The 16,398-nt window shown below is 50.9% G+C and overlaps 1 protein-coding gene across 1 annotated transcript; it reads left to right on the plus strand.

Annotated features, from left to right (window-relative positions):
* The first annotated feature begins 4,782 nt into the window (after positions 1-4,782).
* Positions 4,783-15,824, plus strand: MSL2 (MSL complex subunit 2). The gene is made up of 2 exons (XM_077291310.1): positions 4,783-5,353; positions 13,841-15,824. Exons 1-2 carry the CDS (start codon positions 5,209-5,211, stop codon positions 15,424-15,426), a joined length of 1,731 nt encoding a protein of 576 aa, XP_077147425.1. The 5' UTR covers positions 4,783-5,208; the 3' UTR covers positions 15,427-15,824.
* Positions 15,825-16,398: the final 574 nt, after the last annotated feature.

The raw sequence follows: 16,398 nt of genomic DNA on the forward strand, positions 1-16,398 counted from the left end.
CTTGCATAAACTTTTTAAACTCCATCCATATCGGCCCCTCTGTCCTCTCCTCTCCTATGTATAGCACTCATGCTCTGTTCACATTGCTTAACAGCGCAGATCCATTCAGTCCCACCATCCAACACAAAAGACGCTCTCACAAATCACTTAACCATCTGCTCACTGTTTCTATCCTCCTTCTCCTAGTCGCTGGAGACATCTCTCCAAACCCCGGCCCCCCATGTTATAGCCAGTCAAAACTCCCAACTGCTACACCCAGAAACCCCTCTAACCTTATCAATATTCCATGCATGCCTTCTGTCTCTTTCAATTGTGCTCTTTGGAATTCTCGCTCTGTGTGTAATAAACTCTCCTTCACCCATGATTACTTCCTTTCTAAGGCTCTTAATCTCCTGGCTCTTACTGAAACCTGGATCCAGCAGTCAGACACAACCGCTGCTGCTGCTCTCTCCTATGGTGGACTACACTTTTCTCATACCCCAAGATCAGACAACAGAGCAGGTGGAGGCGTTGGGCTGCTCCTTTCACCCAAATGTACCTTCCAAGTTATTCCCCAAGTACCCTCACTTGTATTCCCTTCCTTTGAGGTCCATGCTGTCAGACTCTACGTCCCCTTCTCCATGCGAGTGGCGGTGGTGTATCATCCTCCTGGCCCCTCTCATCAGTTCCTGGATCACTTTGCCACGTGGCTTCCACACTTTCTCTCCTGTGACACTCCCACCCTTATCATGGGTGATTTCAACATCCCCATTGCTTCTCCCCTTTCCCCGTCTGCTTCTCACCTTTTATCTCTAACCTCCTCTTTCGGCCTCTCGCAGCATACTAACTCTCCAACGCATGAAGATGGAAACTCCCTTGACTTGGTCTTCTCCCGGCTTTGCTCAGTGGATGATTTCACAAACACCCCTCTCCCGCTCTCTGACCACAACCTTCTTTCATTCTCTATCAAGAACTGCCATCCCGCTCAGGTCACCCCCACTTTCCACACTTATAGAAACATACAGGCCATTAACACCCAGAAACTTATGAAGAACTTGCAGTCCTCATTGGCCCCAATCTCCTCCATCTCATGTCCTGATTCTGCTCTGAACCATTACAATGAAACCCTGCAAAGTGCCCTGGATGAAGCTGCTCCTCCTATACATAGAGCAACTCTACACAGACGGCGACAACCGTGGCACATGCTGCAAACACGCTTCCTGCAGCGATGCTCCAGGTGCGCCGAACGTCTGTAGAGAAAATCTAATCTACCCGAAGATTTCATCCATTATAAGTTCATGCTAAAAACATACAACTCTGCCCTTCACCTCTCCAAACAAACCTATTTCAACACCCTCATCACCTCACTGTCCAATAACCCTAAACGTCTCTTCGACACTTTCCAGTCCCTACTCAACCCAAGAGAGCAGGCCCCAACCACAGATCTCCGCGCTGAAGATCTGGCCAATTACTTCAAAGAAAAAATTGACCACATTCGCCAGCAAATCATCTCCCAATCTCTTCATACCAGGCACTGTCCTCCCTCCCCCACTGCATCTAGTTCACTCTCTGACTTTGAACCAGTTACTGAAGAAGAAGTAAGCAGGCTCCTTGCATCTTCTCGCCCGACCACTTGCACCAGTGACCCCATTCCATCACATCTCCTCCAGTCCCATTCCCCGGCTATCACCTCTCACATAACAAAAATATTCAACCTTTCCCTCACTTCCGGTATTTTTCCCTCCTCATTTAAGCATGCCATCATACATCCATTACTTAAAAAACCCTCCCTCGACCAAAACTGTGCCGCTAATTATAGACCTGTCTCTAATCTTCCCTTCATCTCTAAACTCCTGGAACGCCTGGTCCACTCCCGTCTTACCCGCTATCTCTCAGATAACTCTCCTCGACCCTCTTCAATCTGGCTTCCGCTCTTTACACTCTACTGAAACTGCCCTCACTAAAGTCTCTAATGACCTACTAACAGCTAAATCTAATGGTCACTACTCCATGCTAATTCTATTGGATCTTTCCGCAGCATTCGACACTGTGGATCATCAGCTCCTCCTCACTATGCTCCGCTCCATCGGCATCAAGGACACCGTTCTCTCTTGGTTCTCCTCCTATCTCTCTGACCGATCCTTCACTGTATGTTTTGCTGGTTCCTCCTCCTCTCACCTTCCCCTTACTGTTGGGGTTCCTCAAGGATCAGTCCTAGGCCCCCTCCTCTTCTTTGTTTGTCCAATAGGGGCAGTATACAATCAGTAGATTTGGTTTCCAGTACCATCTCTATGCTGACGACACCCAATTATACACCTCTTCTGCTTTCACTCCGACCTTCTTAGAAAACACCAGTGATTGTCTTACCGCTGTCTCTAACATCATGTCCTCCCTCTATCTGAAACTGAACCTGTCAAAAACTGAACTCCTCGTGTTCTCTCCCTCTACTAACCTACCTTTGCCTGACATTGCCATCTCCGTGTGTGGTTCCACCATTACTCCAAAGCAACATGCCCGCTGCCTTGGGGTTATCCTTGATTCCGAGCTTTCATTCACCCCCCACATCCGATCACTGGCTCGCTCTTCTTATTTGCATCTCAAAAACATTTCTAGAATTCGCCCTTTTCTTACTTTTGACTCTGCAAAAACTCTTACTGTTTCTCTTATTCATTCCCGTCTGGACTATTGTAACTCTCTACTCATCGGCCTCCCTCTTACCAAACTCTCCCCGCTCCAATCTGTCCTGAATGCTGCTGCCAGGATTACATTCCTCACCAACCGTTACACCGATGCCTCTACATTGTGCCAGTCATTACACTGGCTGCCCATCCACTCCAGAATCCAGTACAAAACTACTACCCTCATCCACAAAGCACGCCATGGCTCAGCACCACCCTACATCTCCTCTCTGGTCTCAGTCTACCACCCTACCCGTGCCCTCCGCTCATGACCTCAGGTTAGCATCCTCAATAATCAGAACCTCCCACTCCCGTCTCCAAGACTTTACACGTGCTGTGCCGATTCTTTGGAATGCACTACCTAGGTTAATACGATTAATCCCCAATCCCCACAGTTTTAAGCGTGCCCTAAAAACTCATTTGTTCAGACTGGCCTACCGCCTCAACGCATTAACCTAACTATCCCTGTGTGGCCTATTAAAAATAGAAAAAAAAAACAAAACACATAATCAGGTTCCTCGCATCATGTTCTCATACACCTTATGCAGTTAATAGCCCTCTGTGCCTGTACTGCTACATACTTAGGCTGTTAACTGGTTCATGCAGCTTTACATGAACACCCGAGCCTTACACTATGGCTGGTCCAAATAACTAAAGCAATTGTTACCATCCACCTCTCGTGTCTCCCCTTTTCCTCATAGATTGTAAGCTTGCGAGCAGGGCCCTCATTCCTCCTGGTATCTATTTTGAACTGTGATTTCTGTTATGCTGTAATGGCTATTGTCTGTACAAGTCCCCTCTATAAGTTGTAAAGCGCTGCGGAATATGTTGGCGCTATATAAATAAAATTATTATTATTATATTATTATTACTCTTACTGTGAAATGTTTGGTACCAAAGGCCTTGTGTTTGTGAAATGCAGAAAAGCAGAGCGGATGGTTTCTACATGAGTGGTGCTCAATGTGGAGGGAGGAGGGGGGGGGGGGGGGGGGGTGGTGAAGGTGTTTTTTTTTATTTTATTTTTTGTAAAAGACAGAAAAGGTACTACAGGTTTGTTACCTTCAATGTAAGACACACTGAGCAAAGGATTGTATATGCTCACCTTCCTGGGTGGTGCCCTGGAACAACTCGGTACTTGTAAGAATGAATGGCTGCTGTTCCGACCGCTGTCTGACACGTGGGTGGGAAGAAACATATTCAATACAGACAGGAAAAGGAGCAGTGATTCCCGGGCGGGCGCTGCCACAGAGTGAAGACAAGGGTGAAAGTTCTCTGGATCCCTCTTCATTCATACAGCACTTTTTGAAGTTGGGTTGACCCCTCCATCGGGTAGAGTATGTTATACTTTACCTCATACAAACACTCAACATCAAAGTAAAAAAGGGGAGAAGCCAGCGCTGCTTGTGGTCAGAACGCAAAACATAAAGTACACATATTGATTTCTAACTGAGTTTCAAAAATGAGACATTTAGCAAACAATTGATCAATTCTTTGAGCCACCCCGCCACGTCACGTCATTCTCATATTTGATATTGGTTTGTGGTTGACCACCACTGTGGCCGTGCGCACTGGGTTATGTTCAACAGTAAAACCGTCTGTGATGCTTACAACAACCAATCAGGGCTGGGCTTTCATTTCTTAAATTGCCACAAAGAAAACAATTTGACAGCAGCGTTCCGATTGGTTGCTATGCAGCATTCTGCTTGACGACTCTGATAAGTGATGACTTCTGGGCTTGTTGACGTCTTAACCACGTGACATCGCTTTGTGCAACAGCCCACAACCTGGTACACTATAATGTTATGTAATCCTACAGCATTCACTATAACCCCATTGCGGCAGAAGCTTGTCAGTACGCACGCGCAACCTCGTCGGGCCGCCCGCCCTGCGCAATAGGTTCATCATCCTGCCCCGCCTCTTTATCACTACTGCGCCTGCGCGTCTCCATTGCGCACTCCTTCGCTGCCTATAGCTGCGACCACGCCTTTTTTTTTTTTTTTTCGTTTCCTCCCGGTGACGAGCACCGAGTGCGCGCGCGGGTCACCTGATCGTCTTTCCCGCCACTGGGAGCGCGGCCGGACCGGAGATTGAACGAAGACCAAGCGCGTTCGCGACTTCACCAGCTGCCCCTCCCCCTTCCTTCCCCCTACAAACATAATACCGGCAGCGCTCGGACACCGCCGGGACACAGCGCCATCCTCTGGACACCTGCGGCCTGGCGCCTGTACTGCAGGCCCATCACTGAGCGCCCGGCCGCAGCACGGAGCCGTTTCTTGGCTGTGGCCGCGGAGGAGGCCTAGGCCGAGGATTAGCAGCCCGGGGCCTCGCTGCGGCCTACACTGCGCTGCGGATGGAGGAGGACGGGATGTGAGGATGAGGACCCCGGCGTGGCTGCACTAGACAGCGCCCCCCAGAGGCCATGACCTGGGGGTGAGGAGCGGGGACATGTGCAGGGAGCCCGCTGTGTCCAGGCCGCCGATCCATGGAGAGAGCCCGAGAGCCGCGCATCTGATTCTCTGCATGTGGAGCCCGCACCTGGGAGGAGGCTGCCATGAACCCGGCGAATGCCACCTCTCTGTTCATCTCAGCGAGCCGGCTGGTGCTGAACTACGACCCCGGGGACCCCCAGGCCTCTGCCGCCGAGATCTGCAGGATGCTGCCCTTCTTCAGGCAGGCCCTGGCCTGCTGTGTCTGCGGTGAGCGGGGGTGTGAGGGCTGCTGCGGGGTGTGTGTGATGTGAGGGCCGCTGCGGGGTGTGTGAGGGCCGCTGCGGGGTGTGTGTGGTGTGAGGGCCGCTGCGGGGTGTGTGTTGTGTGAGGGCTGCTGCGGGGTGTGTGTGGTGTGAGGGCCGCTGCGGGGTGTGTGAGGGCCGCTGCGGGGTGTGTGTGGTGTGAGGGCCGCTGCGGGGTGTGTGAGGGCCGCTGCGGGGTGTGTGTTGTGTGAGGGCCGCTGCGGGGTGTGTGTGGTGTGAGGGCTGCCGCTGCGGGGTGTGTGTGGTGTGAGGGCTGCCGCTGCGGGGTGTGTGTGGTGTGAGGGCTGCCGCTGCGGGGTGTGTGTGGTGTGAGGGCTGCCGCTGCGGGGTGTGTGTGGTGTGAGGGCTGCCGCTGCGGGGTGTGTGTGGTGTGAGGGCTGCCGCTGCGGGGTGTGTGTGGTGTGAGGGCTGCCGCTGCGGGGTGTGTGTGGTGTGAGGGCTGCTGCGGGGTGTGTGTGGTGTGAGGGCCGCTGCGGGGTGTGTGTGATGTGAGGGCCGCTGCGGGGTGTGTGTGATGTGAGGGCAGCTGCGGGGTGTGTGAGGGCTGCTGCGGGGTGTGTGAGGGCCGCTGCGGGGTGTGTGTGATGTGAGGGCCGCTGCGGGGTGTGTGTGGTGTGAGGGCTGCTGCGGGGTGTGTGTGATGTGAGGGCTGCCGCTGCGGGGGGGGGGGGGGGGGGGGGTGTGTGTGTGATGTGAGGGCTGCCGCTGCGGGGGGTGTGTGTGATGTGAGGGCTGCCACATGTAGCCAGGATGGTGTCTGCTGCCTCTCAGCACTGCGGGGGCTTTGAGTGCTGCTGCGGGGGATGTGAGCGCTGCTGCTGGGGGTGAGCTGCCACATGTGGACAGGATGGTGTCTGCTGCCTCCCATAGCTGCGGGGTGTGAGCTGCCACATGTGGACAGGATAGTATTTGCTGCCTCCCAGCGCTGCGGGGTGTGAGCTGCCACATGTGGACAGGATGGTGTCTGCTGCCTCTCAGCGCTGCGGGGTATGATCTGCCACATGTGGACAGGATGGTGTCTGCTGCCTCCCAGCGCTGCGGGGTATGATCTGCCACATGTGGACAGGATGGTGTCTGCTGCCTCTCAGCGCTGCTGCTGGGTGTGAGCTGCCACATGTGGCCAGGATGGTGTCTGCTGCCTCCCAGCGCTGCGGGGTATGATCTGCCACATGTGGACAGGATGGTGTCTGCTGCCTCTCAGCGCTGCTGCTGGGTGTGAGCTGCCACATGTGGCCAGGATGGTGTCTGCTGCCTCTCAGCGCTGCGGGGTGTGAGCTGCCACATGTGGACAGGATGGTGTCTGCTGCCTCTCAGCGCTGCGGGGTATGATCTGCCACATGTGGACAGGATGGTGTCTGCTGCCTCCCAGCGCTGCGGGGTATGATCTGCCACATGTGGCCAGGATGGTGTCTGCTGCCTCTCAGCGCTGCTGCTGGGTGTGAGCTGCCACATGTGGCCAGGATGGTGTCTGCTGCCTCTCAGCGCTGCGGGGGGGGGGTGAGCGCTTCTGCAGGGTGTGAGCTGCCACATGTGGCCAGGATGGTGTCTGCTGCCTCTCAGCGCTGCGGGGGTTGTGAGGGCTGCAGCAGGGTGTGAGCTGCCACATGTGGCCTGGAAGGTGTCTGCTGTCTCCCAGCACTGCGGTGATCGGGTGTGTGGGTGCTGCTGCGGGGTGTGTGGGTGCTGCTGCGGGGTGTGTGGGTGCTGCTGCGGGGCGTGTGGGTGCTGCTGCGGGGCGTGTGGGTGCTGCTGCGGGGCGTGTGGGTGCTGCTGCGGGGCGTGTGGGTGCTGCTGCGGGGCGTGTGGGTGCTGCTGCGGGGCGTGTGGGTGCTGCTGCGGGGCGTGTGGGTGCTGCTGCGGGGCGTGTGGGTGCTGCTGCGGGGCGTGTGGGTGCTGCTGCGGGGCGTGTGGGTGCTGCTGCGGGGCGTGTGGGTGCTGCTGCGGGGCGTGTGGGTGCTGCTGCGGGGCGTGTGGGTGCTGCTGCGGGGCGTGTGGGTGCTGCTGCGGGGCGTGTGGGTGCTGCTGCGGGGCGTGTGGGTGCTGCCGCGGGGCGTGTGGGTGCTGCCGCGGGGCGTGTGGGTGCTGCCACATGTGGCCTAGGAAGGTGTCTGCTGCCTCCCAGCCCCGCACTCTTCATTACTTCTACATTTCTAGTCATTGTGTCCACAGCTCACATGCAGAAGTCCAGGAAACTCCTTCTAAGCAGGAACCTCAATGCACTGACTGCAGGCTCCAGATCTTCTCTCCGCAGATAATGGCCTGTGGACAGTCTGTGCTTTGTGGTTCGTGCTTGGACTGATTTTCTCTGTAAGGGTACCGTCACACATTGAAATTTTCATCGCTGCGACGGCACGATTCGTGACGTCGCAGCGTCGTATAATCATCGCTCCAGCGTCGTAGACTGCGGTCAAACGTTGCAATCACGGCGCTGGAGCGATGCCGAAGTCCCCGGGTAACCAGGGTAAACATCGGGTAACTAAGCGCAGGGCCGCGCTTAGTAACCCGATGTTTACCCTGGTTACCAGCGTAAACGTAAAAAAACAAACAGTACATACTCACCCGTCGGTGTCATTCAGGTCCCTTGCCGTCTGCTTCCTGCTCTGAGTGCAGCCGTACAGTGAGAGCAGAGCGCAGCACCGCTGTGATCTGCTCTCACTTTCCGGCCGGCACTCAGAGCAGGAAGCAGACGGCAAGGGACCTGAAGGACACCGACGGGTGAGCATGTACGGTTTGTTTTTTTACGTTTACGCTTGTAACCAGGTTAAACATCGGGTTACTAAGCGCGGCCCTGCGCTTAGTTACCCGATGTTTACCCTGGTTACAAGCGAAGACATCGCTGGATCGCTGTCACACACAACGATCCAGCGATGTCAGCGGGTGATCAAGCGACGAAAGAAAGTTCCAAACGATCTGCTACGACGTACGATTCTCAGCAGGGTGTCTGATCGCAGTAGCGTGTCAGACACAGCGATATCATAACGATATCGCTAGAACGTCACGAATCGTAACGTCGTAGCGATTGAAATTTCAATGTGTGACAGTACCCTAAGTCTGCAAGAGTCCTAATGGTCCGACTATTAACGAGGGGGTACTGCCCTATATACACAAGCTGACGTCTACCGTCCACATACAGCATATATACTGCCATACATGATCCAATGAATGAGCGTTTCCCACAGGTGACTGCCAGTGCCCTGTGGATGATTATGTGACAGTTATTGGGTCACTGCACGTGGACTGAGTTCCTCTATAGTAGCAGCGTAATCTACTGCAGAACAGAGTCTTGGATGTTTTTCAGTCTTTAAGATTTTGTCACTGGTCAAGTGACTCAACTTGCTTTCTGTAGGTTGCACGTGGTGCCCCTAAAATAGCAGCAAGCCGCACAATTGTTTTTGGTCGCCATGACACATCTCTGAATACCTGGCCCTATGTGTTACATGTGAACATCACACATCCGTGTGTTGTGGTGCGAGTAGTACGCACTGGCTGCCAATCTCTTAGCCTGAACTTGTCAGTCTTGCAGGCATGTACGTATGTACGTCACGGCGATACATGGTTGGGGTGTTATACGTATGGTGAACTGGTCGGTTTATCAGCCCCCTTCATTAGGTTTCTGGGATCAATGCTGCAAATTTTTTATTAATTTTTTTTTATAGGATGACCCCTTCTTGATCAAAATGTTTGTCTCCGATAAAGTAATAAAACCTATACTTCCCGTGCTGGCGCCATTCCCATGGTGTCGGTTCTCGCTCCTGTGCGGTGTTGTGACATGGGACCCTGGTGCCCAATCACCGCTGACGCCACGGTCTTCGCCTTTGGACAAATTGAACATGAAGAGGTAGTTCGGGCTGCTGCTGGTCAGACTGCCTCTTCCCACCTCCTGTTGAGTTGAGCAGGGATGGTGACGTTGGCAGTGATTGGGCGCCGGTGTCACAACAGCAGCACGAGAGTCCCGGGAGATGGAGTGCCGACACCGCAGGAAATGGTGCCATCATGGCAGGGGCGCATACGATTTTTTTTTATCGGTGTCAAGCGTAGAGTATAAGAAGTTTTTCGCTAGTGGACAACTTCTTTAAGTGTTCTTTTCTGCCATGCATGACAGTAGATTTGCTGCACGTCCATGCTACCTTTCTGTAAGCTACATTAGTTTTAGAAAAGTGATAAGTAGGAAGCAAAAAAACATTGCACATTTTTCACTCTTCTGAAAGGCAGACAGCGCTTATAACAACGGGTATGGCCGAATGCTGCACATCACATTTACTATAATGCACGTCAGACGTCACGATTCTTGATTGCTGGGAGCGGGTGAGCAAGTAGGTGATTTGCATACTTCCAGCCACACTCCGACTAACTCCCATCCATTTGTATTAAGTGAGGCAGCGCACGTCTAGTCAACAGGTGACCGGCCGCACGTGCTCTAATCCCAATACTTGTGCTCACGTGCCCTCCTGCTGCCCAGCCCCAGAGAATTGTGACAGCGCGCACCGTGCACACTGGGGATTCACAAGTCTGCTGTCACATAGATTGACTGCAGACTTTAGCCCTAAGCCTGCACAACCCCTTCATGACCGTTGTATGAAGAACTGGTCTTGGCAATGTCCTCTGTCAAAAGTCCCACTGAGCACACTTTCAGTTTCACTTTCATGATTTGCTCCTATATCACAATGTATCCAACTTTTCCTGCTGTGGATATGATGAATTGGTGAGAGGACCACTACAGTGTGATGCTTTGGACTAATGTCACTTTGGCCCCTTTAGGCTATGTGCACACGATGCGGATTTGCTACGGATCCGCAGTGGATTTTTCCGCGCAGAAACGCTGCAGATCCGCACAGTGATGTACAGTATAATGTTATTCAATGGGATAAAAAAAGGCTGTGCAGATGGTGCGGAATTGCTGCGGATTTCAAAGTGCATGTCACTACTTTTGTGCGGATCGGCAGCGTTTCTGCACCCCTCCATGTTAAAAATCCGCAGTGGCAAAAACCGCACAAAATCCGCATCAATTCTGCATAAAAACTGCACAAAATCTGCATAAAAACTGCAGCAAATCTGCGGCTGCGGATTCTGCCAGGAGATGTGGATTTTGTGCAGAAAATTCTGCACCACTTTTCCTACGTGTGCACATAGCCTTAGTCTGAAGGAGCATTTATAGTGCACGATTATCAGGACTGAGTGTTCCAAGCAACGTTCATTTCCCAATAATCTTACCCTGTAAACCGGTCTGCTGATCACCCAACGAACAAGTGAAATGCTCGCTTATCGGGTGAAATGATTTTTTTGGCTGCACAAAAGATCATTGTTCTCGGTAGGGCATCTGTGTATGTAGGATATGTGCTGCCGAGAGCAGTGGGATATGTGCTGCCGAGAGCAGTGGGAGCTCACACACTGGAGCGACCTGTTACAGATCGTTTCATGCCCTTCTGAAGAACCAGCCTCGCGCAGTGTAGACACATAGGCTACGTTCACACGATGAATATTGGACTTTCATATTGCAGATTTTCTGCAGCTTTTATTTTACTTGTTTTCCTTTTTGTTTTCACTGTGTTTGACAGTTTTGTTATGTTTTTTTGTCAGTTTTTCACATGTATAGTTGCTTTTTTTTTTTTTTCTTTTTAAATTTATATATATATATATATATATTTTTTTTTTACTTACTACTTGGTTAGTAATACAACCATGTGTGCACTTTTGCACTACGTTTTTCTTTTCCATAGCAAAATACATTCAAACCCACGTTTAGCTGTGGATTTTCTGCTTATGATGAAAATGTGCACATAAACCTCAGTGTACCTGCAAGAGATATTGACATGTTGCAGATATCACATATGCATTGTAGATGAGCTTAAAAAATAACAGTGGGCATGAGGTTTCTACATCTCTCATCCACTTTGCTGGAACTGTAAGATGCTGCGTTTATTGCACAGCTAAGAATTGGCATACGGCTGTGTTCACACTTCCCTTGTCTTCCTGTGTAATGCTGTGTTATGCTGTGTTGTCTGTGCTGGAGGTGCAGCTCTGCTTACATTGGTGACTGTCGGCCTCTTCCCTTTTTTCTTGTAAGCTGTCCCTTATTACATGATTGGTGCTGTGCAGCGCTTCCTTGTAAGCCGTCCCTTATTACATGATTGGTGCTGTGCAGCGCCTCCTCTTGTAAGCCATCCCTAATTACGTGATTGGTGCTGTGCAGCGCCTCTTCTTGTAAGCCGTCCCTTATTACATGATTGGTGCTGTGCAGTGCCTCCTCTTGTAAGCTGTCCCTTATTACGTGATTGGTGCTGTACAGCGCCTCCTCTTGTAAGCCGTCCCTTATTACATGATTGGTGCTGTGCAGCGTCTCCTCTTGTAAGCTGTCCCTTATTACGTGATTGGTGCTGTGCAGCGCCTCCTCTTGTAAGCTGTCCCTTATTACATGATTGGTGCTGTGCAGCGCCACCCTGTGTTTGACATCTGAATCGTTGCTATGTGCTGGGGGAGTATTAGGCTACGTTCACATTTGCGGCCGGCGCCGCAGCGTCGGGCGCCGCAGCGTCGGGCGCCGCATAAACATGGGGGCGCATGGACATGCGGCGCACTTGCGTTTTGCATCGCTGCGGCGCCCGCGTCGGGGCGCAGAGGACGCAGCAAGTTGCATTTTTGCTGCGTCCAAATTCAATGAAAAAAACGACGCATGCGGCGCAAAACGCAGCGTTGTGCATGCGTTTTGCTGCGTTTTTGTTTGCGTTGTGCGCTGCGGCGCCGACGCTGCGGCGCACAACGCAAATGTGAACGTAGCCTTACTCAGTGCTGACAGCAGGGAGAAAACACTCGTATAGACTATTCAGCTTTTTGGATGTCTTAATGTAGGGGTACACGAGGACTGTGACGAGATGCAGGAGGTTTTCTCCATGTTAGATGTTGTACTTTTACATTGCTCCACATGTATGTGCTGGGAATGAAAGGCAACACAGATCGTTTAGAGCAGGCATCAGTGTTTGCCCAGATTGTGGTCCTCGTGTGCGGCCTCTTTATTTCTAGGTGATAAGTGTAGACTCCATGTGTAGCATGAAACTGCATCCCCCTGCAGGCTTGGAGAGGCTTTTGCTGCGGAGGCATGCTGGGAGTTGTAGTTTCTTGCCTCTGCTGTAGATGCCCACACCGCTTCATGACTTTGAGCTTACAGCCTCACTCATTCGGCTGCTGCAGAGCCTCATGGCAGCTGGTAGGATGCACACCATTAATAGGATTCCTTAATTGTGCCCTAACTTCAGCAGCGCTCTGGTTTTTACATCTTTGCACAAGTTTAGACGTTTCCTGGATAAATGTCTGATACGCTTTTTTTCGGCATGTAGTCCTAGCGTTATTATTGGAGACGGCCGGCAGTGCGGCAGAATTCATGTCTCTGTACGGCGTGGGAGCCGCTGACCTCATGTAGCATGGGATTCAGACACCACAATGTCTGTGCAGCCATGCGTGTGTGCACTGAGCCAGCAGATATGGTGGAGTCACTGGAGCACTTGTATAACCGCGCTTAGCTGACACAAAGGCAGGCACCACACAAAAGAAGTTTGGAGCACAAAAAAGCCCACCTGTATTGTGCGGCTGTGCGGCCTGGGTGCAGTGTCCACCATCTGTCATGGGGCTATATGTACCTTATTGTGTCCTGTTCACTTACAGAAGCATTAAAGGGACTCCCACCCCAATAATCCTTATATAAAGGCATCAATGGATCTATATTTCTATCTGTTACAAGCATTTATATTCATGTAAATTAGGCGTTTCCAACCTCTTCCTCCTGAGGTTGTTTCCCTGCTCCACACAAACCTCTTTAGCTTGATGGTCCATCAGTGATGTCAGCCGGACAGCTGAAGAGGATGGTGCTGGGTGTAGAAACAAGGAGCCTTTGACTCCCAAGGTTAAGTGCTTTATCACGACTAGAGCACTTAAAGGGTTTGTCAAGTCCAAATTGCTAAGTCTGCAGTCACCTTGTGTAACTGCAGACTTATGAATCCCCCCTCCCGAGTGCACACACTGTCCGCTGCGGACATTCGCCAATTTCAGCCCTGGGGCCAGAGGGTAGGGTATATATGAGCTATACATACTCCCGGCCAGTGGGCATGGCCTTGCTCTCCATACACTTGTATGGAGCTAGACTGCCCCGTCTTGTGATGGGACTGACTAGAGGATGAGACCTAGCTCTATGGAAGTGCATGGAGAGGAGGCCGTGTACCTTCTAAGGCCTGCACACCTATATGTGGTATGGAGGGTGGATCTTTCTTTAAGGACAGTGCGGAGCCTCACAGCCATCATGTAGTGGCTTATACAGACAGTGTCGTACATCTCACACCAGTCAGTATGTGATCTAATATACCGTGCTTAGCATATACTACCAGTATTTGTGTCTAGAGAAGTCACTGGACCAAACCTTTTTCTTTTTTTTTTTTCTTATCAGGAAATTTGCTTGAAGACCCCATATCTCCAATCAATTCAACTTGTCAACATTACGTCTGCAAGCAGTGCAAAGGCAAGAAGATGATGATGAAGCCCTCCTGCAGCTGGTGTAAGGACTATGACCAGTTTGAGGAGAACAGGCAACTGGGCATCTTGGTGAGCTGCTACAAAAAGCTTTGTGAGTACATCACCCACACACCGCTGGCGCAGGACCTATTAAATTCTCTAGATTGCTCGGGTGACATTTTGGCATTTCTTCCTGAAGAATCTACACCCGAGGAGGAACATGGAAAAACGTCTGAGCCCCCCTCACCGCTGTGTCCTTCTCATTTCTCCTTACCTTCTAATTCAGAACTGGCTACTGAACCCGAGGCTAACATCTGCCCCATTCCCCAGCATACACCCGATTTCCATAGTGAATGCACAGTTGCGAATGGTTTGCCCAACTGCAACGGGCTGTCATCTGAAACTATAAATATCTCGTCCCCCGAGAGCCCCGGCACCATTGATCTTTGTTGCACCGCTGTTGATATTAAATCGGAGGATTTGTCGGAGAGCTTGGAGACTGTCTGTGACCCGGTGTCCACTAGTGAATTATGTGCAGCTGGACTCGATATTTGTGGCTATAGTGACGACCTGAAAAGCAGCGACCCTCTGCTGCTTAGTGTCGAGGAAGTTCTCCAGAGTCTAGAAACTGTTTCCAGTTCAGACGTCACAGACTGTGACCTACATCACACGCTGGACACCTCCATGTCAAATGGAGCTTTTTTGGATATTTGCCCGCAGCCCCTTACACACACTGTTCTGTTGTCTGACAGCCACGTGCCCCCTCTTGGTGTCTCCTGTACAGCAGCGACCCTAAAAATGGTGAAAACAAACCGCAAGCGGTCACGTTCCGAGAGCGACAGCGAGAAAGTTCTGCCACTTCCCATCTCCAGCATTATCCTCGGGCCAGCCCAGACTCCTTTTCTACTAACGCGGGAAAATAGAAACTTCTTGCAGCCTATTGTTACAGTCCCCAATGGCGGTAGCTCATCCAAAATCAGCAAGACTATTCTTCTATCCAATAAAACCTTGAAGAAGAATCCGGAGCACATGCATAAGAAAACACATCCGAAATCCAAGCCACCATTGCTGAAAACTAAGGACAAGATGAAGGACAAACTCCCCAGCAATAATGTGGTTCCTGGGAGCCCAACAAAAACTGTTTATAAAAAGCCTCCAGAAAAAAAAGGCTGCAAATGCGGACGAGCTACTCAAAATCCAAGTGTTCTTACATGCCGAGGCCAGCGATGTCCTTGCTACTCCAATCGGAAAGCTTGTCTGGACTGTATTTGCCGTGGTTGCCAAAACTCTTACATGGCAAATGGGGAGAAAAAGCTGGAGGCGTTTGCTGTGCCCGAGAAGGCTTTAGAACAGACCCGGCTTACTTTGGGCATTAATGTGACCAGCATTGCCATGCGCAATGCCAGCACAAGTGCCAGTGTCATTAATGTTGCGGGTTCTCCCGTAGCGACGTTTTTAGCTGCCACTTCCCACGATGACAAAAGTTTAGATGAAGCGATAGACTTGCGATTTGACTGTTAGTTGAGCCGGCTTTTTTCCTGGCTGGAAAATGGCTGCAGTTTTATGGCAGCTATGGTTCTGTTGGGTTAACTTGCCAGAGCTTCTGCATATAGATCACTTGTATCAAGTGTGTTTATTGCTAAGTTATGTGTTCATGTTCGTGGGCTCGGGACGGGGTGAAGAATTCTGTTGTAAGAGGAACTGGAACCCTAACGTCATTCGTCGGTTTTCTACTCTTCACTATGAGGGTTTGAAAAGACCTTTTTTTTTTTTTTCCTGATGCACCGGATTTATAGAAAATGATCTTTGGCAAGAAAGAGTAACCTCACAACAACCTCTTGTATCCTGTCATACATTGTTTTAACCATAGCCATCCGCATCTGTAGCTATAATGGGCAATTAAAATGCTTGCTCTTTTCATCTAGAAGTCCAAATTCCATGGTAGTTTAGATTGAAACTATCCATATGAGGGTTTTTAACATTCAGCAATATATCCCCCTATCCCTATAACTAATGATAAATCACATCCCCCTCTAACGTACACGCTGCATTCCAAAGAAGTAGCCCATCCTTCAGTCCTCGTCGTCCAACGCTTACTACTGTCCAAGATGAGATCTCTGAGCAGTAAGTCCTATCCTCTAGATGACTTGTAAGTCGATGGTTTCCAGTTATCGTTTTATACAAATGTCTGTCTATACGCACAGCGGAAGGGTGCACTGTATATCATATGTAGGTGGCCTCCTTTGCCTATAATCATAGTGACCATCTGCCTGGAACAGATGGAAGATGTCACCGACTTGTACGTCTTGCATTCTCGGATCAGTCCTTTAGAGAACAGGATAACAGGGCCGCAATAGTCATGACTTGTTTTTTTTTTTTTTTTTTTTTGAGGCTTAGAGAGATATTCTGCCACAAATGTAATTGTACTTGGTTCACTTGTTTCACGTCACCTCGATATAATGTGCACACGGGGCAATTATAAGGCAGCCTGCT

The sequence above is a fragment of the Ranitomeya variabilis genome, chromosome 2 (assembly GCF_051348905.1).
Source record: "Ranitomeya variabilis isolate aRanVar5 chromosome 2, aRanVar5.hap1, whole genome shotgun sequence".
NCBI classification, from domain to species: domain Eukaryota; kingdom Metazoa; phylum Chordata; class Amphibia; order Anura; family Dendrobatidae; genus Ranitomeya; species Ranitomeya variabilis.

What these genes read in the sequence shown, in the direction of transcription:
- MSL2 (XM_077291310.1), top strand. Translation starts at nt 5,209, where the DNA reads ATGAACCCGGCGAATGCCACCTCTCTGTTCATCTCAGCGAGCCGGCTG. An exon ending in CCTGGCCTGCTGTGTCTGCG is followed by an intron (nt 5,354 to 13,840) that starts GTGAGCGGGGGT and finishes TTTTCTTATCAG; the next exon opens with GAAATTTGCTTGAAGACCCC.